This window comes from Bubalus bubalis, chromosome 1 (assembly GCF_019923935.1).
Source record: "Bubalus bubalis isolate 160015118507 breed Murrah chromosome 1, NDDB_SH_1, whole genome shotgun sequence".
Taxonomy (NCBI): Eukaryota; Metazoa; Chordata; class Mammalia; order Artiodactyla; family Bovidae; genus Bubalus; species Bubalus bubalis.
The window spans coordinates 186,514,091-186,536,164 of record NC_059157.1 but is presented as its reverse complement, the minus strand read 5'-3'; the positions used below and the strand labels follow the sequence as shown (position 1 = coordinate 186,536,164).

At 44.6% G+C, this 22,074-nt stretch overlaps 1 protein-coding gene across 3 annotated transcripts in view; it reads right to left on the bottom strand.

Annotated features, from left to right (window-relative positions):
- MX1 (MX dynamin like GTPase 1) overlaps positions 1 to 22,074 on the bottom strand; it is a 33,980-nt gene that overhangs the window by 7,533 nt on the left and 4,373 nt on the right. For 2 of the 3 annotated variants that reach the window (XM_006076946.4, NM_001290853.1), the window contains 9 exon segments: positions 17,562 to 17,754; positions 16,907 to 17,044; positions 13,536 to 13,690; positions 12,792 to 12,930; positions 8,930 to 9,128; positions 6,448 to 6,526; positions 6,012 to 6,134; positions 5,478 to 5,619; positions 1,528 to 1,686 (listed from right to left, as the gene is read on the bottom strand). In XM_006076946.4, the coding sequence (XP_006077008.1) occupies positions 1,528 to 1,686; positions 5,478 to 5,619; positions 6,012 to 6,134; positions 6,448 to 6,526; positions 8,930 to 9,128; positions 12,792 to 12,930; positions 13,536 to 13,690; positions 16,907 to 17,044; positions 17,562 to 17,754 (1,327 nt within the window). 3 annotated transcript variants of the gene reach the window in all.

Sequence of the window (22,074 nt, the reverse complement as noted above, 5' to 3'; positions counted from 1 at the left end):
GCCGACATGGCTTGCGATCGGCAGGTGACCACGGTGACACCGTCTCAGGCTCATGCCGCACTTTAGAGGCTCAGCCCACTCCCATCATGTACAGCTGTTTAGTCAACCTTACTTCTCAGAGATTTCGAATAAACAATAGTGTTTTGAGATTGTGAAGTATGCAAAGTGGTGGAGTAGAGGGAGGTGAGGTATGATAAGAAACATACATCTGGTTCTTGTCCCTGGTTCCTAACACAGCTCTTAAACCCCTTAGAATATCCTGGGTGATGGGAGCATCGCTTGTTCTAACAAGGTGGCCCTAGACAGCTTCAGGATGGGGCTGGTCACCAGAAAGACCAAGCCTTTGATTAGAAGCCTGGAACTTCCAACCCAGCTTCCCCCTTCTCCCCAACTTCTGGGGGCTAGGGGAGGGGCTGGAGATTGAATTAAAAATTGATTATGCTCCCATGGGATAATTGATTGTGTCTGTGTGTGGGTGTGTGTGTGTGTGTGTGTGTGTTGATAGCTCAGTTATGTCCGACTCTTTGTGACCCCACGGACTGTAGCCCTCGGGGCTCCTCTGTCCATGGAATTCTTCAGGCAGGAATACTGAAATGGGTTGCCATTCCTTTCTCAAGGGGATCTTCCTGATGCTGGGATCGAACCCAGGTCTCCCTCATTGCAAGCAGACTCTTTACCATCCGAGCCACCAGGGAAGCTGTATAATTGATTATACCTTCATAAAAACCCTTAATGACGGCTCAAAGATAGCCAGGCTGGTGAACATGACCACATGCCAAAAGGGTGGTCCCGCCCTCACCACTCCTCCAACAGACGCACTTGTAACCCGCCCACATCACACACTATGCATATCATTCATTTGCAACCTTTCATTGCAAACTTGCAATCTTTCATATCCTACACCAGTAAACTGGTGTGTGCGTGTGTGCTCACTCAGTCTTGTCCCATTCTTTGTGACCCCAGGACTATACTCTGCCAGGCTCTTCTGCCCATGGGATTCTCCAGGCAAGAATACTGGAGTGGGTTGCCATTCCCTTCTCCAGGTGAACTTCCCCACCCTGGGATGGAAGTCCCGTGTCTTTTGCGGCTCCTGCATTGGCAGGCGGATTCCTTACCACTGAGCCACCTGGGAAGCCCCACTAATAAACTGGTAAAGGTAAGCAAATCCTTTATAGCAAACCAGTAAAGTAGAGTATGCTCCTGAGTTCTGTGAGCTGTTCCAGCTGAGTATGGAACCCCAGGAGTGGGTGGTGGGAACTGTGACTTATAGCTGGTCACTTAGCAGTACAGGAGTCTCAGACACGGAGCTGCCATCCACAGAGGCTGGTCTTGTGAGCTGAGCTGTGGGTCTGTGTGAACTCCAGGCAGTTAAGTGTCAGAAGGGGAATGAATTGTTGGACACCCAGTTACAGTCTGGAGAAGACTAGTTGGGTTGCTTGTGTTGGAAAACACCCCAGCAGGAGGTACTGGCTTTGACCGTGTCCTAGAAAAATTGATAAAATGCCTAAAGTAAAACCAAGAACCCACCTGTCACTGTGCGCAGCATGTCCACAGCAGGCTCTTCCAGAACTCTGACCTGCTTTTTTATGATGGTCTCAAATGTCTTGTAATTCACAAACCCTGGCAACTCTCTGCCACGATACCGTTTTTCAAATTGCTTGATTTCTTTACGTATGGCTTCAAAACCTACAGAAGGAAAGGATAGCTCTGAATTATTTTGCAAAAATAACCTTGCTTGTTTGGCTGAACACAGTAGCATTCTGACCTTCCTGAAAATACAGAGGAGCAAGAAAAAAAATCAAATCTGATTTTCAAAATGAAAAAGATTCAAGGATTGCAATAAAGAAACAGATTTTGAGATAACTGTCCTTAGTCATCTCAAGATGGCATGTGTAAAGCCAGGGAAGGACACTGAAAAATAGCAAATGCAGACACTTACTAAGACAGTTTTAAAAAATTTTGGCTGCACACCACAGCATGTGGGATCTTAGTTCCTTGACCAGGAACTGAACCAGGGCCCCCTGGTTCAGCTGGACTCCATCTTCAGCATTGGAAGGTGGAGTCTTAACCACTGGACCACTGGGGAAGTCCCAAGACATATTCTGGAAAAGGTAACTTGAGTAGGAAATTTGGTAAATCAAATTTGATTTTGTAAAGAAAATTGTATCATAGAATACTATGACCTGCAGACACTTTAAAAAATAGAAATGGAGACTTTCCTGGTGGTCCAGTGGTTAGGACTCTGTGGGCACAGTGCAGGGGGTGAGGGTTTGATCCCTGGTCGGGGAGCTAGCATCCCACATGCCACTCGAGGTGGACCCACTTAAAAAAAAATAAAGAAATGACCATAACGCCAGCTGGAGTCAGTGACTCAGCATATATTCCCAGGTTGCAGTAGGAGTAAAATGTATTTATAAACCAGAGGGATAATACAGTTGGATTATTAATGTGATATGTTATCACTGTTTACTACATAAAGCACTTAATTTTTTCTCTATATTCTTGGAATTCTTTTTACTCTAAACAAACTAGGGTGTGAAGAACCTCCTTCATGGGGTGGGGGGAGGATGATTCAGAAGGACTAAGGTTCCTTCTTTTTGAAGAACTAACCAGGGATGGTAGCCTGGTTACCCGCTTTTGGTTAGGAGATACTTTCTGAAAGGCATTTAAAAAAATTAAGATTTAATTGGCATACCATAAATTCACCATTATTAAAGTATATATTCACAAAGTGGTGCAAACATTACCACTATCTAATTCTCAAGCATTTCCACCACCCCAGGGAACCCTGTTTCCATCAGCACTCACTCCGCATTCCCTCTATCCAGCCCCTGAAACCACTAATCCACTTTCTATTTCTATGGACTTGCCTGTTTTGAACATTGCATGTAAATGGAACTGTACATCCTGTGGCCTTTTGTGTCTCACTTCTTCCACTTAGCATAAGGGCCACTCTAGTACATGTGAGATGGGATTTAACTTGCATTTCTGATGGCTAACAATATTGTGCATCTTGTCTCGTGCTTATTAGCCATGTGTGTGCGGGTGCTCAGTTGTGTCTGACTCTTTGCCACCTCATGGACTGTAGCCCCTGAGGCTCCTCTGTCCATGGGATTTCCCAGGCAAGAATCCTGGAGTGGGTTGCCATTTCCTCTTCCACGGGATCTTCCCAACCCAGGGAGGAAACTCATGTATCCTGCATTGGCAGGAGTATTCTTTACCACTGACCACTGGGAAGACAATCTTATTAGCCATACCTGTATATTTTTTCTTTTTGAGGAATGTCTATTCCAATCCTTTGTCCATCTTTAAATTGAATTATTTCTCTTTTTGTTGTTGAGCTGTAAGAGTGCTTCACATATTGTAAATACAAGTGAGTGAGTACTAAGTCACTTTAGTTGTGTCCAGCTCTTTGTGACTCTATACTGTAGCCCACCAGGCTCCTCTGTCCAGGGGATTTTCCAGGCAAGAATACTGAAGTGGGCTGCCATTTCCTTCTCCGGGGGATCTTCCAGAACCAGGGATCAAACTCACAACTCTAGGTCTCTTGCATTGCCAGGCAGGTTCTTTACCACTAGCACCACCTGGGAAGTGAAGTCCTATAAAGACTAGACCCTTATCATATACATGATTTTTAAATACTTTCTCCAGTTCTGTGGAATGTCTTTCCACTTTCTTAATCGTGTTCCTGGATAGTGTTCTTTGATATGCACACAAGTTTTAAATTTTGATGAAATCCAATATATCATTTTTTCCCTTGTGTTGCTTCTGCTTCAGGTGTCCTAGCTAAAGAGACCAATACCTAATCCCAAGGTCACAAAGTTTTAAACCTATGCTTTCTTCTAAGAGTTTTACAGGTTTGGCTTGTACACTTTGGTTTTTGATCCATTTTGAGTTTATTTTTGGATAGGAGGTGCATTAGGGGTCCAAATCAATTCTTACATTTGGACACCCAGTGATATGGAACTGATCATTTGTTGGGAGGAATTTATCGTTTTAAAAAATGAGCCATTTTTCTCACAGGCTGTCTGCCATAAGCACTTTTGCCATAAAAACCTGGCCAGGTAATGCCACGAGGGAGCTTCTGGAAGCCAAAAACTATTGTTTTCTTTGAAACGGGTTAGCATGGTGCTCCCCTTCCCCGACATAAGAACATGCTGCACAGCAGGTGTACAAGTCTCCGCTCACAGACTTGGCTCCTGTAAGAAGCACAAGGGGATGACAGAGGATGAGGTGGCTGGGTGGCATCACAGACTCAACGGACATGAGTTTGCGCAAACTCTGGGAGATCGTGAAGGACAGAGGAGCCTGGTGCATTGCAGTCCATGGGGCCGCAGAGAGTCGGACACGACCGAGCCACTGAGCAACAGCAACAAGTGACACAAAGACTGTGGACGTGCGACAAGTGACCACCCCACGAATGAGTGTCCTGGACTTTGGTCCCCAAGGTTCACATCCTACCCTGCCCTCTGTGCCCTCTGCCAGGGAATAAAGGTCCAGCCTCTGAATTATGTAGAAACTCCCTTGATTTCTCTCCCCATGTTCATTATTCAAAGCCAAGGAGGACTGTCAGTCTGAACCTCTGCTCAGTTTAAATAAATCATGAAACCACCACCATCGCCTACTGCCCCCCTCCACCATCAGATTGTTGGAATAAAAGCAGATTGAAAGTTCCCTCAGCTGCTGCAGTTTTCTCATTGGTCAATATATGATTTAGTTTAGGCTTCTTAAAATAGTAAATAAAAAAAAAATTTCAAATCACATTTTCTACTTTTCTTAGACTCTGGAGGATTTGATGATGCAAGGTGGTACCCAAGATGCTGCTGTATTTTCTTTTTGCCACTGCAACTATAAGGGCTTCCCAGGGAGCACAGTGGTAAAGAATCCACCTGCCAACCTGGAGACATGGGTTTGATCCCTGGGTTGGGAGGTTGCCCTGGAGGAGGAAATGGCAACCCATTCCATTAGTCTTGCCTGGGAAATCCCACAGACAAAAGAGCCTAGCAGGCTACAGTCCGTGGGGTTGCAAAGCGTCAGAGCCTAGCAGGCTACAGTCCGTGGGGTTGCAAAGCGTCGGATGACTGAGCAACTAAACAGTGACTATAAGATCCATTACAGGACATGTCAGGTTTCAAGGCCTCAGTGGATTACCCACTGGATTATTTCAGGGGCAGCACCAGTGGGAACACAAAGGGCTCGACATACATGGAAAGGTCACCTGCTCCCTGTTGAGGGAAAACTGAGTCTTCTAAGAGTCATGACTGGCATGGGCCATTGAACCTGCATCTTCTCTCAGGTGTCCTCTGAAGTCTGAACCTTATGCTTGCTGGCCTGAGTTCAGGGACTTGAAACAGCACATGTGGCTTTCACGCTGCCAAGTCCTTACTCTGACCGTCCTTGACCACCGTCATCACCCACCTCCCCCAGCCTTGGACTCAGCTCAACTTGACGTGTTTACCGTGGTGCCTCAGACTCACCTTCTTCGAAATTTTTCTCAACCACAGCACTCCATTTGCAGAACTCAGTTCGTACTTTGGTAAACAGTCGGGAGTCATACTGCTCCACGAATTCCTCCCCTTCTATTGTTGAGATGATCTCTTTATTAAATGTATCAATTTTCTGCCAAGAAGAAAAAAAAGAATCAGCAGAGATATTCTAAACAGAGCAAGGGAGTTTGGCAGTCGTGTGCATGGGTGAGTCCCTCTTTGCTGTCTCTCAGGCCAGGTGGGAGGACAGGAGAGAAGAAGCTTAGGCAGCAGACAACCCCAAACTCCCCTCACAGCCTGGGGGGGTCCCCAGTGAGGGAACGCACTTGAGGAAGAGCCAATAGCATGCATGGGGTGGTCCACCACTCCCTGCCCACCTTCTAACTCCGGGCCCGTTTTGGTGCTAAGTGGGCAGAACGCATTTGGATCAGCTTTAGGGAAGTGAAGACAGATGAGCGTGACACCCAGAACCCCTGTGGACAGTGATGCACAACTCCCCGGCTTGGCACCACTGGCAGTCCTCACCTCGATCAGAGAGAACATTTTCTCACTTTCTTCTTCTGGGATGTCCTTGCCATACTTCTGTAACTCCTCTGTTATTCTCTGGTGAGTCTCCTTTATTTGATTTTCCAACAGGGGCAGAGTTTTCTGAGAAAAACAACAGAAAGACATAAATATGAAGAGGGAATGAGCTGTGGTTGGCGATGGGGAAGGGCTAGGGTTAGGCCAGTGCTTGCAAGAAGCTCATTTTTAATTAAGCTGGGTGGGTAGTTTATCAGCATCCCACCCAACATGTGATCCTCTGACAGGCAATAGCCATACCCCCTGGGAGCATCCCAGGCCACATCCACAGCCCCTGAATCTGAGCCCACATCTTAACAAGATGTCCAGGCGGTCCGTGTGTGTCAACATGCTTTAGCTTTGCACTTGCAAGACTCTGTTCAGCTCTGCGTGCACTTACACAAATGTGCATGATGAGTTCACTGGTCAGTCTTTCTGCCAGGCAGGGGATAGTGGCCTTCCCTTCCTCCAGAAGGTCCCTGCAAGAGAAGACAACATTCATGTCCACCTGGGTCTAGCCAGAAAACGCAGGTTGGCTCTCTGTCGCTCGGGAAAGCCAAAGTAAGTGCAGTTACTTCCCACTGGATGGCATGTCCTGCAACTGGATCACACAGAATCATGACTGAATTTTTGTAATGTTGCATATTTCGAAAATGGTATAGAATGATCCCTTCCAGCTGATATATTAAATGTGTCTTATGACACCTGACTACAAATGGTCTTTATAAAAATTCACATATCACCTAGAGATATGTTTCCATAACATGCACATACCCTTCTGTATACACAGTGCATATTGGTACTGGGCTTCATGAAAATATATTGACAGATATTTACACAGGTGCATGGATGAAGCCTGAACTGGGGGACCCACCCTTCTCCAAAATGACAACTTAAACCATGAGCTGCGTGGGGAAGGAGATCAAGCCCTCCTCTCACTCTTTCCAAATATGTGTTTGTAGAGTGAGCTACTACACAGTTTTCCACATGTTAAAGGACTTTTTAGGATGAAGGGCAGCCAGGGAACATGAGTTCACACACGTCTTTGCAAGAGTACACTCATACCTAAGTTTCAGCTTCTGTACCTGTCGAATTTTTAATTGTGGGAAAATATACATAAAATTCACCACTTTAATAATTTGTAAGTGCACATGTGTGAGCTAAGTCACTTCAGTTATATCTGACTCTTTGTGACCCCATGGAAGGTAGCCCAACCGGGCTCCTCTGTCCATGGGATTCTCCAGGCAGGAATACTAGAGTGGGTTGCCATGCCCTCCTTCAGGGGATCTTCCTGACCCAGGGATCAAACCTGCATCTCCTGCATTGGCAAGTCAGTTCTTTACTCACAAGTGGGGAGTGCCACTTGGGAAGCCTGTAGGCACACATTCAGTGGCATTAAGTACAATTACATTGATGTGTGACCATCACCACCATCTACCTCCAGAAACAGCGCATCTTCCCCACCTGAAACTCTGTCCCCATTAAGCATCTCCCCACCCCCTCCCCCAGGTCCTGTCTCTATGAATTTACCCCTTTAGGGACCTTGTATAAGAGGAATTATACAGTGCTTGTCTTTTCATGACTGGCTTATTTCACTGAGCATAGTGCCCTCAAGGTACAGCCGTGTTATAGCAGGTGCTAGAATTTTCTTCCTTTCTAAGGCCAAATTTTATTCCACTGTGTGGATAGAATTTTTTTAATCCATTTTGGATAAACATTGTGTTTATCTATCAGTGGTCACTCAGCTTGCTTCCATGTTTTTTTTTAGCTATTGTGAATAATGCTCCTATGAACACAGGACTGCAGGGATCTCTTCTGAATTATGTGTCTCTGCAGGCTTCTGGGAACATCAAATATGATAATGTTTACAAAGGACATGCGTCTCCTCCCACATACACATGTGCACACACAAGGGATCTCAGTGAATGTGTCATTTTTTTTCCTCAACATCTTATAAGAATCTTTTTATTGGCATCTCCTTGGCACAGCCCTATAATGGTTGCTAGCACTGTGATCTCTTATTCTAGTTTGTCCATACAAATCCCATGATTTTCAACATGTACATTCCACAGTCTTCACAATTAAAAACAAATCTGGGCTGAACATGCTTTAGGGGACATCACTGAACACATCTCTGATTGCTTGCCTGTGTGGAATTCCTAGAAATGGAACTCAGCCTTAGGGACACCTGTGTGATCTCAGCACACACCATTGGCAGCAGAGATGCAAGCCCACATCCCTCCTTTCCCACCAACTCTACACCTTCTCATTATTTCAAAATAACCAATTTATCAGTATCATCCTTTTTTTAAAAAATTTCATTTTTGGCATCAGGGTTAGAAAGGCCTTTATCCTGGGATTATTAATTCTCCGCCTATATTTTCTTATGAGAAGTGGTATTTTCTTTGTACTTAATTTTAAACTTCCACTGATATTTATTTTGGTATCCCATGTTAAGTAAGGACAAATTTAATCTTTCCCAACTATTAAATAATTATTTCAGTGCCACTAATTGATAATGAAACTGACGAAGCCCAGGAATTTGAAGTGCCACGTTTATCACAGACCAAATGTATGTACTTGAGTCTACTTCTGGGTTTTCCACTTTGTTTCCCTCCTGTTATACTTACATTTATATTCTGTTTCCAGAACTATAACAAGTTATTGCAAAAAGTCTCCGCCTTCTTCTGAAGTTTCAGATTTATTCTTTGCCTACTTTGTGAATCCCTCCTTTACTCTTCCAGGCAGATTCCCCATGGCCACAGTAAAGGAACAGACACACACGGATACGCTCAACAGCCAACCTTGGACAGCATGCGTTTCTCCTGTGAGGAAGGAGGTCCTTAATTTCGGTTCTCCCTGGGAAAGCTCCGTGCACATACCTGAAATGTGCGTGATCCTCGAAGAATATCCGCTCTCTCTGCAGGGCCTTGTCCAGGCTCATCCGATGCTTGATGTCCTGCTGGCCGCGGCACTTGACGATCATGTAGCCCTTCTTCAGGTGGAAAACCAGGTTTCTTACCACGTCCACGACCTTGTCTTCCGTGCCTTTGTCCACCAGATCGGGCTTTGTCAAGATTCCTGCAACCCAGAGACTCTGGTTACAGAATGTTCACATCTTCGCAGGGTGAGGAGTAAGGTCAGCTCCCCTCCTGGGGAGCGAGGTCCCCTGGCCCTGGGCTTGCTCCCATGCTGCTTGGGGCAGACAATGCAGCTTGCCTAGTGAAGGTGCGAGGCTCAGCCCCTCTGTGCTCCTTAAGTTCACTTCACCCAGACCTTGGCTCTCATGCCAGGGAGACAGCAGCGTGTAATGGCCTGTTACGTTCCTCCTGTTCACCAAAGGAGTTCACTCTCATGCAATGGATCTCAAACTTCCCTGTGCATTGGAGCCATCTTAAGGCCCCACTCCAGAGATTTTGATTCAGCAGATTCGGTGGGATCAAGGGACTTGCATTTCTAAAAATTCTTTAGTTAATATTGGTGCAGGTGGGGCCTGGCTCACACTTGGGAAAATAAGGGTCTGACCAGGATCAGCTAGGTCATTTGCAGGACCCACTGCAAAATGAAAATGCAGAACTCCTGTTTAAACAAGTATTGCAAGATGGCAGCATCAGAACACTGCCCTGCGCATGGACCCATCCGTATGTGAGGCCCCGTGCGGTTGTCCAGCCCAGGATTAACTCTGAGGTTTACTGTGCCCACTTGTAGCCACAGCCCTGGCTGAGAGATTCTCATACCAGGCAGGATGGGCAGCAGGACAAGCAAAGAATGAGAACCTGCAGCTAAGGATGGTGGAGCAGAATGTGGAAGGGACTGATGGCATCACTGGTACACAGGTGAGCAGCCTCTGCCCAGGCTTCTTGTTAGGTGTGAAAATAAATTTCTGTTTGTTTCAGCCACTGTCCTCAGGCTCTCTGCTATTTACAGCCAAATGCATTTTTTCAAACATAACATTTTAACCATTTTTACATGCACATTTCAGGTGCATGAAACACTTTCATGTTGTTGGGCAACCTTGACCAATATTCATCTTCAAAACCTTTTCATCTTCCCCAGCTGAGACTCTGTAACTGCCAAACACTAACTCCTATTTCTCCCTTCCCCCACTTGACTTCCTGTCTATGAATCTGACCACACTAGGTCCCTCATATGAATGAGGTCATGCAGTATTTGTCCTTTGGCACTGGCTTATGTCATTGAGCACAGTGTCTTCAAGGTTCATCCTCATTGTGGCAGATGTCAGAATGTCCCTCCTTTTTAAGGTTGGATACTATCCCACTATCCCAAGATAATCATGATGGTATGATCACTCACCTAGAGCCAGACATCCTGGAATGTGAAGTCAAGTGGGCCTTAGAAAGCATCACTATGAACAAAGCTAGTGGAGGTGATGGAATTCCAGTTGAGCTAGTTCAAATCCTGAAAGATGATGCTGTGAAAGTGCTGCACTCAATATGCCAGCAAATTTGGAAAACTCAGCAGTGGCCACAGGACTAGAAGAGGTCAATTTTCATTCCAATCCCAAAGAAAGGCAATACCAAAGAATGCTCAAACTACCACACAGTTGCACTCATCTCACACACTAGTAAAGTAATGCTCAAAATTCTCCAAGCCAGGCTTCAGCAATACGTGAACTGTGAACTTCCAGATGTTCCAGCTGGTTTTAGAAAAGGCAGAGGAACCAGAGATCAAATGGCCAACTTCCAGTGGATCATCGAAAAAGCAAGAGAGTTCCAGAAAAACCTCTATTTCTGCTTTATTGACTATGCCAAAGCCTTTGACTGTGTGGATCACAATAAACTGTGGAAAATTCTGAAAGAGATGGGAATACCAGACCATCTGACCTGTCTCTTGAGAAACCTATATGCAGGTCAGGAAGCAACAGTTAGAACTGGACATGGAACAACAGACTGGTTCTAAATAGGAAAAGGAGTATGTCAAGGCTGTATATTGTCACCCTGCTTATTTAACTTATATGCAGAGTACATCCTGAGAAATGCTGGGCTGGAAGAAGCACAAGCTGGAATCAAGATTGCCGGGAGAAATATCAATAACCTCAGATATGCAGATGACACCACCCTTATGGCAGAAAGTGAAGAGGAACTAAAAAGCCTCTTGATGAAAGTGAAAGTGGAGAGTGAAAAAGTTGGCTTAAAGCTCAACATTCAGAAAACGAAGATCGTGGCATCTGGTCCCATCACTTCAAGGGAAATAGATGGGGAAACAGTGGAAACAGTGTCAGACTTTATTTTTCTGGGCTCACTGCAGATGTTGACTTCAGCCACAAAATTAAAAGACGCTTACTCCTTGGAAGGAAAGTTATGACCAACCTAGATAGCATATTCAAAAGCAGAGACATTACTTTGCCAACAAAGATCCGTATAGTCAAGGCTATGGTTTTTCCAGTGGTCATGTATGGATGCGAGAGTTGGATTGTGAAGAAAGCTGAGCACCGAAGAATTGATGCTTTTCAACTATGGTGTTGGAGAAGACTCTTGAGAGTCCCTTGGACTGCAAGGAGATCCAATCAGTCCATTCTAAAGGAAATCAGCCCTCGGTGTTCTTTGGAAGGAATGATGCTAAAGCTGAAACTCTAGTACTTTGGCCATCTCATGCAAAGAGTTGACTCATTCAAAAAGACTCTGATGCTGGGAGGGATTGGGGTAGGAGGAGAAGGGGACGACAGAGGATGAGATGGCTGGATGGCATCACTGACTCGATGGACATGAGTTTGAGTGAACTCCGGGAGTTGGTGATGGACAGAGAGGCCTGGCGTCCTGCGGTTCATGGGGTCGCAAAGAGTCGGACACGATTGAGTGACTGAACTCAACTGAACTATCCCACTGTGGGCTTCCTTGGTAGCTCAGCTGGTAAAGAATCTGCCTGCAATGCAGGAGACTCTGGTTTGATTCCTGGGTTGGGAAGATCACCTGGCAAAGGGATAGGTTACCCACTCCAGTATTATTGGGATTCCCTGGTGGTTCAGATGGTAAAGAATCCACCTGCAATATGGGATACCTGGGTTCGACCTGGGTTGGGAGGAGTCCCCTGGAGGAGGGCATGGCAACACACTCCAGTATTCTTGCCTGGAGAATCACCATGGACAGAGGAGCCTGGCGGGCTATAGCCCATGGGATCTCAAAGAGTCAGACATGACTGAGCGACTAAGCATAGCACAGAACTGTCCCACTGTATGGATACCTCACATCCTGTGTATCCCTTCATCTCTCTGGGACACATGGGTTATTCTACATAAAATGCATTGTCAACTGATACAACTGCTTTCTGATTTTGCCCCACCCCTGAACCCACTACGCCTCTTATAAGCAGATAGATAAGGATTATGGGTCAACCCATGGCCAACTAGAGTCAATTGTGGCCCAAGAGTCATCTGGCCTCAATGGTTCTTGAATGGTTCTCATCTGCTGGGTGTAGGCCCCCACTCATGTGTGCCAAGAAACACCCACTGGATTTAAGGGATGCTGCTCCACTGTCAAGCCACCTACGATTTTTACATTCTTCCCTGGTGGCTCAGACAATAAAGAATCTGCCTGCAATGCAGGAGATGGAGGACACACGAGTTCAGTCCCTGGGTCAGGAAGATCCTCTGGAGAAGGGAATGGCAATCCACTCCAGTATTCTTGCCTCGGAAATCCCAAGGACATCGAAGCTAGGAGAGCTACAGTCCATGGGGCCACAAAAAGTCAGACATGACTGAGTGACTAACAATTTCATTCTTCTTACCTATGGTCCTATCTCCTTGGGGGTCCACCTCCTGAGCCATGCGCAGCGCCTCTGTGGTAGCGATGTCCACGTTAGCAGGGACCACCACCAAGTTGATGGTCTCCTGCCTAAGGATATACTTTCTGATGAGAGACTTGATCTGTAAGAAAATTAGAGGGTCTGAGAGTTGAGACAGGTCCTGACCTTGTACTTGCTTCTGGCCTTCCAAGTCCCAGAGGTATTTCTTCCAAGAAGCAAACACAGAAATGAGCTGACAACACAAGTCAGAAAAACTACATTTTCTGAGGGAACACTATGAGGTTTTAACTCGTGAGTCATCTCCCAAGACCTCAAATCTGAAGGTCACAATGAAAAATAAGATGTCAAAAGAATTGCTTGATATTCCCTAAATCTTTAATCCACAGGGTGAGATTCACTGATACAGGAATATCATTATATTTGCTCTTAATGCTCCTTCTTCCCACATAAAACCCCTTCCTAATGCATGCCAATTTAGATATGGCATAGAGTGTAACTATAACCAAAAATGAGTCACTGCATAAAACACAAATAAAATGCCTTCCCAACTTTGCCTCTTCCCATAGAAGCTTCCATCCAACTTGGTGGAGTAATTTTGACCAATGCATGCTCCAAATTCCCCACCTCCCCATACCCACTCCTCAAGCTTGGTCCTAGACTCACTGATGCTCTAATGCAGTCCCTCCCCCCACAAGACCTGGGCCAGGATGGAGCCTGAAGTTTCACCTGATATTCAATGTCGGGTGGCTGGTTGCCCACAGCAACCCTGGTGATGCCAGGAAGGTCTATCAGGGTCAGATCTGGGACGTGAGGGGAGCTGACCTCCAGACTAATCAGCTCATGACTGATCCCCGTGCCTTCCCCAGCGATGGCAATCTGGGCTAGAGAAGAGGAGAAAGAAAAACGGAATAGAGCTTGGGATGGAATATCTCATTACAGTGAATCTTCTGAAGGCAACGCCCACCTGCTGTGATTCAACGGTAAGGCATATTTGGAGCAGATTCATTTCTCCGAAACAAAAAAGGACGTCAAAGGATAATCCCGTATTTGCATTGCCAGTGGCCAGAATAGTCTGCAGAAAGAACTAGCGAGAACACCTCTGTAGGTGACATCCATCTGAACCAGTCTTAACCTGGCAGAGCAGGTAAGTTCTTCCTGGTGCCACACCTAAATTCCTCCCATTGATACACTAGGAACTTAACAAAGAGGTAAAATGAAAACAAATAAAAATAAATGGTGACTCCTAAAACATGACCTGGAAAGTTATGGGTGGTGGTACATGCTTGTTTCAGGCAAGCTGAGCATTAGCTGTTGATATTCCATTAAGAGATTAATTCTGTCTCTTCCTCCATAATAATAAAAATTTCAAGATAAGAATTTATTTCATCAAACTTTTAGCTAATACCACTTGACTACTTTATACATCCAGAATGTCTTTTTGGTATGCTTTATATTGGTCAAGAATGTAGAAGGAAATAATAGTAACAATGTTATATGTAGCACAATCTGCTAATTCTGCCCCCCACCCCACCAAATCCATTTCCCAGAGATGTGATCATATAAAATTGTCTGGCCCATGGGATAGATGTGAAGATGCTATGTGCAACTTCCAGAAATATGCTTAAGACAGGGATAGGTCCTTTGCCAATGACTAGCTGGCAGGAATGGGCACTTGACTAAATGATGAGGGGGCCTTGGGAGCAGAGGCCACACAGAGTGTAGGAATGAGACAGGAGTCTGGGTTCATAACCTTGGAACCCTTACATCAGCTTTGAGAGACATAAAACTGACATTGTTTAAACCACTGTGTTAGTAACTTGCTTGCACAAATGGCTTCTATACTCCTTCCCATCTCCATATGAATGCTGCTTTATAGAAAGAATGCCACTTCTCCCATCAAGAGAGTTTGCTTCTTGAAAGTGGGCCTGAGTGCATTAATTTCTTTGGGTAACAGGTTGTCACAAAATGTATTCCAGTAGACACTGAAAGGTGCTTACACATCAGAGCTTCGAACTCAGGTCTCTTGGTACTTGGAAGCCTTCTACCAACATGTTAAAGAACCCAACCCAGTCACCTGGGGGGGACAGGCCACTGTCAGACCATGGGAAGGTCTGGTCATTCCAGTTGAGGATTGGGTTGGTACCCGAGGTCATCCTAGACTGTTGGCCCCAGCCAAATCATCCTAGAGGAAAAGAACTGCCCAGCTGATCCTTTGAATCACAGGAAATAAACTGTTCCAAGCCATTAGGTTTTGAGATTGTTTTGTTACACACCAAGGACTAACTGATACACACTAATCCTGCATTTTCTGCAGGCAACCTAATCCCAACAAACACACAATGACATCTTCATGATAACATTAGTTAATTTTTACACAACAGCCAATAAATGGTAGTTAGTGCTTCCACTTTTATAGAGTCAAATCCATTCTTTCCTACTGCTGGATATCAGTTCATACCATTTTTGCATCTTCCCCAAATTACTAGAACTTAATTATGTGACACACTAGGAAGAAATTAAAGTCAATAAGGGAAAATTGCTTACTCATCTCACTCACACTCAGCAGCAACTAAGTGTATCACTACTTTGTCCCTATCTACATGGGAAATAGATGGGGAAACAGTGGAAACAGTGTCAGACTTTATTTTTCTGGGCTCCAAAATCACTGCAGATGGTGACTGCAGCCATGAAATTAAAAGACGCTTACTCCTTGGAAGGAAAGTTATGACCAAACTAGACAGCATATTCAAAAGCAGAGACATTACTTTGCCAACAAAGGTCCATCTAGTCAAGGCTATGGTTTTTCCTGTGGTCATGTATGCATGTGAGAGTTGGACTGTGAAGAAGGCTGAATGCCGAAGAATTGATGCTTTTGAACTGTGGTGTTGGAGAAGACTCTTGAGAGTCCCTTGGACTGCAAGGAGATGCAACTGGTCCATTCTGAAGGAGATCAGCCCTGGGATTTCTTTGGAAGGAATGATGCTAAAGCTGAAACTCCAGTACTTTGGCCACCTCATGTGAAGAGTTGACTCATTCAAAAAGACTCTGATGCTGGGAGGGATTGGGGGCAGGAGGAGAAGGGGACGACAGAGGATGAGATGGCTGGATGGCATCACTGACTCGATGGACGTGAGTCTCAGTGAACTCCGGGAGTTGGTGATGGACAGGGAGGCCTGGCGTGCTGGGATTCATGAGGTCGCAAAGAGTCGGACACAACTGAGCGACTGATCTTATCTCTGACGTTAAGCATTGCTGCTGCTGCTAAGTCGCTTCAGTTGTGTCCAACTCTGTGCGACCCCAGAGACGGCAGCCCACCAGGCTCCCCCATCCCTGGGATTCTCCAGGCAAGAACACTGGAGTGGGTTGCCATTTCCTTCTCCAATGCATGAAAGTGAGAAGTGAAAGTGAGGCCGCTCAGTCCTGTCTGACTCTTAGCAACCCCATGGACTGCAGCCTACCAGGCTCCTCCGTCCATGGGATTTTCCAGGCAAGAGTACTGGAGTAGTGGGGTGCCATTGCCTTCTCCGACATTAAGCGTTAATTTTCTCTTTTCAGATGTTTCAAATTGATAAAGTAATCTCTGTGGTGTGCATTTACTGAGACCTGCCATATATTATTCTAAACTGGGATTATTCAAGCACATGCATCCCACTCTTAGAAGAAAAAGACTTCCTGTTCTGAACAGGATTCAGTGATGGTCCAGTCAGCATTTTGGAAAGCTGGTTAACAGGTGAAGGTGTTCCTTGGCCCCACACCCTGACATCAGATCTGTGGAGTGGAAAGGCCTTTGAATAAAGGACAAATACTCCATATTTGAAGACAAGCTTCAAAATTCACATTATGCTCAGATACATACTTACATACTAAGTAATAAATTACTGAGGTCAGATTCTGTCCAAAGCACTGGTCTTAATGACAGTAAAAAAAAGAGAAAATACAAGAGAGCTGGGGGCCTGATGGAGGGAAGGGAAGGTTCCTGAGGGACCAGAACAGGCCTAGAAAGGGGAGAGTGGGAACAGTGACAGGCAGACCCCATCTATTTCACCTCTTTGACCAGATATCCAAATAGGCATGAAGAACAAATATGGGACACTTACCTTCACTGATTTCCTTTTCCACCTGTGAAGCATCTGAAATCTCAATCTCTTTGTCCAGGAAGCTGACTTTGCCTTTCCACTGGTCTTCATTCCCAAGTTTTTTCAGCCTCAGCACAAGAGGACATCTTGTAACAATACCTAGGAAACCACTACTCATCAGGTCTATACTCTGCTGCTAACAGTCCTATATGGTGGTCTTAGACCAGTGGTTCTTAAATTTGTATATAATCATCCGGGAGGCTCCTAAAACTGCAAACTCCCTGTTCTCACCCTTTGACTCTCTGAGGCATGCTATCTGGGGTGACTCACGAATGTGCATCTAGAATGTACATTTCAGATGGAGTTTGACTTGAAATCCCCTACTTTAGATCTCTTGCTTCACCCCAGTGTTTTCCATCAGCCCAATTGGTACACTGCATTGGGAAACCCCAGACTTCGGCAAACATCCTCCACCATCCCCCAGAAGACACAAGGAGAAGACAGTCATCTGTGAGCGGAGGACACAGGCCTCAGGAGAAACCAACCCTGGTAATACCTTGATCTTGGGCTTCTAGCCTCCCAAATTTTGAGAAGTAAACTTCTATTGTTTAAGCCCAAGTCTGAGGTGCTCTGTAACTGCAGCCTGAGCTAACCAACGCAGAAGCCAAGTGCTTACCACTGCCCCTGGGGAGGGCGACCCCAGACAGGGCCTCCAGCACGGAGCTCTTGCCCGAGCTCTGGTCCCCGATAACGGCGATGGCGGGCAGGGCCAGGTCCTGCTCCACGCCCAGGGCCCGCAGGGAGTCGATGAGGTCAATGCAGGGCCGTACCTTTTCCTCATATTGGCTGTACAGGTTGCTCTTGGACTCCTGGAAGAAGCAGAATGGGAGATCTCTATCATAACCTGCAGGTCACGTTCCATCAAAGATGGACAACTTCAATCATCCTAATGTATACAGGTGATTAAAGCTCCCCAATCTAGAGAATGAGGGTAAAACAGAAATAAATATTTGAAGAAATAAATGTCCTCAAACTTGGTGAAAACTATTAACCCAAAGATCCCCAAAGCTCAATGAGCCCAGAGCAAAGGAAACATAAAGTAACTATATCAAGGCACACTATAGTCAAATTGGTCAAAATCAGTGATAATGACAGAATGCCAGCCAGAAAATGACATGTTATGTACAGAAGAATAAACATGAGATTTATAGCATATTTCTCAGTAGAAACTATGCAAATGAGAAGACAGTGTAGCAGCTTTGTTAAAGTACTGAGAAAAATCATCAACCTAAAATTTTCTACTCAGAAAAAAAAATCTTTTAAAATAAGAAAGTGAGTAAGGACTTTTCAGGATGTACAAAAATGAATGAATTCATCACTAGCAGACCTGCATTACAGGAAATGTTTAGGATGCCCTTCAAGCCAAAGGAAAATGATATGGAATGGACATTTTAATCTACACCAAGGAATTTACACCAGAAATGGTAACTACTATACTTTTTTATTACTTAAATATCTTTTTATTTATTTTAGATATTTGAAATACAACTTTATTCTGATTCTAAAGGAAAAGGAATGGAAATGACAGTAACAAATAAGATTCCACCTCTCAATATTGTCATGTGACTATAGCAGTCTTATATTTGAAACTCAAGGAGGAAACAACTGTGTTCCAAAACCCCTAAATATGCCGGTCCAAAAACAGAAGGTATTTTTTTTTTTAAAGTGCCACATTCACTCCAAAGCCCATCCATCTCCTTCAGCATCCAAAGATTAAGCACACGTTCTGCTTAGCTATGTAATAAAGTGGCAAACACGCTGCAGCATTGACATCACAGGACAGTCGCCTATAAAACTAGCCTTCCGACGCTGGGCCCCAGCTTCGCTTTCTCACAGGTCATCATCTTCATCCGGGAGAGCAGTTGTCTGAGCAACCTCTAAATTGTGCTCATACCGTGCTGCCAAGGCTGGGTCCATGACCACCTCTGGCAGGGCAAGAGCAGGCATGGCAACAAACTCCAAGTTAGGGTCTCCAATCAGTTTTCTAGGAAGCCAGAGGAAGGGCTTTTCAAAGCTGTAGTTACTTTGGCAGAAATGTGATAGTACTGAAGATTCTTCTTTCAGTGGAAGACAACTGACTTTGCCTTAACCTTTCTGTTCTTAACATCCACTTTGTTGCCACAGATATCTTTAAAAGACATTGGCCATTTCCAAAAGGATAACAATGTAATGTGGGGGCTTAAAATATTGATAAAATAAAAACTCAATGCAAAAATGGCATGCAGGCTGGGAGGAGACAAATGGACACATATTATCATAAGGTTCTTATATTATATATGAAATAATATATTAGTACTTGAAGGTAAACTTGATAAATTAAAGACATGATATACTCCCTAAAACAGTTGTACTCAATAAACCAACAAAGGAGATAAAATGAAATCATAAAAAACTTAGTTAATTCAAAAGAAAGCAGAAAAAGAGGAAATGAAGAATAGGGCAAATGGAAAACAAATAGCAAAATGATCTTTCCAAGTCCAATTATATTAACAATCACAGTAAATCTAAAGAGTCTAAATACTCCTAGAATAGTCAAATGACTTTGAAAAACAAAAGAGTTGGAGGGTTAACATGACCTGATTTCCATAATTATTATTAAAGCTGTGGTAACCAATTTTCTTTAGGGTTGATTGGTTTGATCTCCTTGCAGTCCAAGGGACTCTCAAGAGTCTTCTCCAGCAACACACTTCAAAAACATCAATTCCTCACCTCCCTTTACCCTTCCCAAATTACTCTTGGCAATTCCTTCTCCTCTCCTCTATCCTGTCCACTTGTCCTTGTATCCACACTAAGTTCAAGCTCTCTCCTCTACTGCAATAGTCTTGAATAAAATCTTCCCATTTTTAAACAAGTGTCCTGTGTGAATTTTCTCACTTAAGAAAGATTTGGAGCTTGAATCCCCAGGGAAAACCTTGTGGGGGCTATGCACATACCTGGCTGTACCTTCCTACTCATCAGTGGCTTATTTTAGCCCTCCTTACGGGTTGTTGACTTCCCTGGTGGCTCAGACGGTAAAGCATCTGTCTACAATGCGGGAGACCCGGGTTTGGTCCCTGGGTTGGGATGATCCCCTGGAGAAGGAAATGTCAATCCACTCCAGGACTATTGCCTGGAAAATCCCATGGACAGAGGAGCCTGGTAGGCTATAGCCCATGGGGTCGCAAGGAGTCGTACATGACTGAGCGACTTCACTTTCTTTCACTATGGGTTCTTTTTGTTTTCATTTCTTTATATCACCCATTCCCAAGAGTTTATAAAACATGAACAGTAATTAGCCAAAATGCATGTGCCAACCACCTGGGTTAAGAAAACACATATTCCCAGTACTTGAGACACTTTGTCCACCCCTCCCCAGGCACCTTCCTCCTAAAACCCCTTTACCTCTAGAGGGTCCCTCTATTTCCAGGTTTATGAAAACGATGTCCTTGCTCTTCATTCGTTGTACCACCCACCCATCTTTCCCTAAAAAATACATGGCTTATGGTGGCCTGGATCTTTATATAAATGGAATGATACAGTATATTTCTTCTGTGACCTGATTCTAGGGGATTCACCACAGTCTATTTATTGTTATTTATTTATTTTTTGGGGGCCATGCCGTGTGGCTTCCAGGGGACCTTAGTTCCCCAACCACAGATTGAATCCAACCTATGGCAGTTAAAGTGTTAGCCCGAACCATAGAGCCACCAGCCACACCATTGTTTTTTAGACCCAGCCATCATGATACCTGGAAGTCTAGCTCATTACTTTTCACTTCTGTGTGGAATTCTACTGCATACCACAATCTATGTATGCATTCCACTACTCATGGACACTTGTGTTATTTCTGGTTTTGCTTATAAAAAATGCTGTACAAACATGGCAAAATGCATCTCAAACCTCAGCACAAAGAAAAATCACCTAGAAGTCTTGTAGAAACACAGATGGTAGGTCACACCCCTGAAATTTCTAGTTCACTAGGTCTGGGGAAGGGTGTGCGAGGGTGATAGTTTGCATTTCAAACTTCCCCAGAGAGATTAATGTTGCTTCTCTGGGGATCATACTCTGAGAACCAAGGTCAATATCTAGAAGTGGAATTTCTGGGTCATAAGATACACCTTGTTCAACCTGGCCAGAAAGGCCAAGCTACACTCACCTGATACGAAGAGTCAACCCACTGGAAAAGATTCTGATGCTGGGAAAGACTGAAGGCTAAAGGAGAAGAGCTTGGCAGAGGATGAGATGGTTAGATAGCATGCACCGACTCAATGCACATAAATTTAACTCTGGGAGATGGAAGACAGAGGAGCCTGGCATGCTACAGTCCAGTAGTAGGACACAACTTAGCAACTGAATAACAACAACAACAACATTCAAACACGTGGGTGTGAGCATTATGAGTTCCTACTGCCCTATACCTTGCCAGTTACAGCCAGGCAAGAGCCAACAGTTATATCATGGTGCTGGAAAGATGGGTGAATTTCTTATTTTTCTGTGTCCTTTGGTGTAGTTTATAATATTGTTTAAAATATTGTTGACCACGGATGATTAAAATGGAGTCAATTGAAAAGAGGCTGAAGATCCATTGCTTTAAAACATATGACAGCAATAAACAGAGCTCTTTCTAAGTGCCCAGCCTCTACCTCCTCTCAGTTCAGTTCAGTTCAGTTGCTCAGTTGTGTCCGACTCTTTGCGACCCCATGATTTGCAGCATGCCAGGCCTCCCTGTTCATCACCAACTCCCGGAGTTCACTCAGACTCACGTCCATCGAGTCAGTGATGCCATCCAGACATCTCATCCTCTGTCGTCCTCTTCTCCTCCTGCCCCCCATCGCTCCCAGCATCAGAGTCTTTTCCAATGAGTCAACTCTTCACATGAGGTGGCCAAAGTACTGGAGTTTCAGCTTCACCAACAGCTGCACAAAGTAAATACTCCTCCTCTCAACAGCTGCACAAAGTAAATACTCTTATTATTTTCATTTTAGAAATGGAAAACCAAGCTTCTAAAGGGAGGAGTAACCATTCAAGATCTTACAGCTGCACGTTGTCAGCAGTGGAATCAAATTTAGGTCAAACTGATTCGAGAAGCCAAGTTTGGTTCCCACCAAAAATATGTCTCATTCCTGGGAGAAAAGACACCACATGGCTTC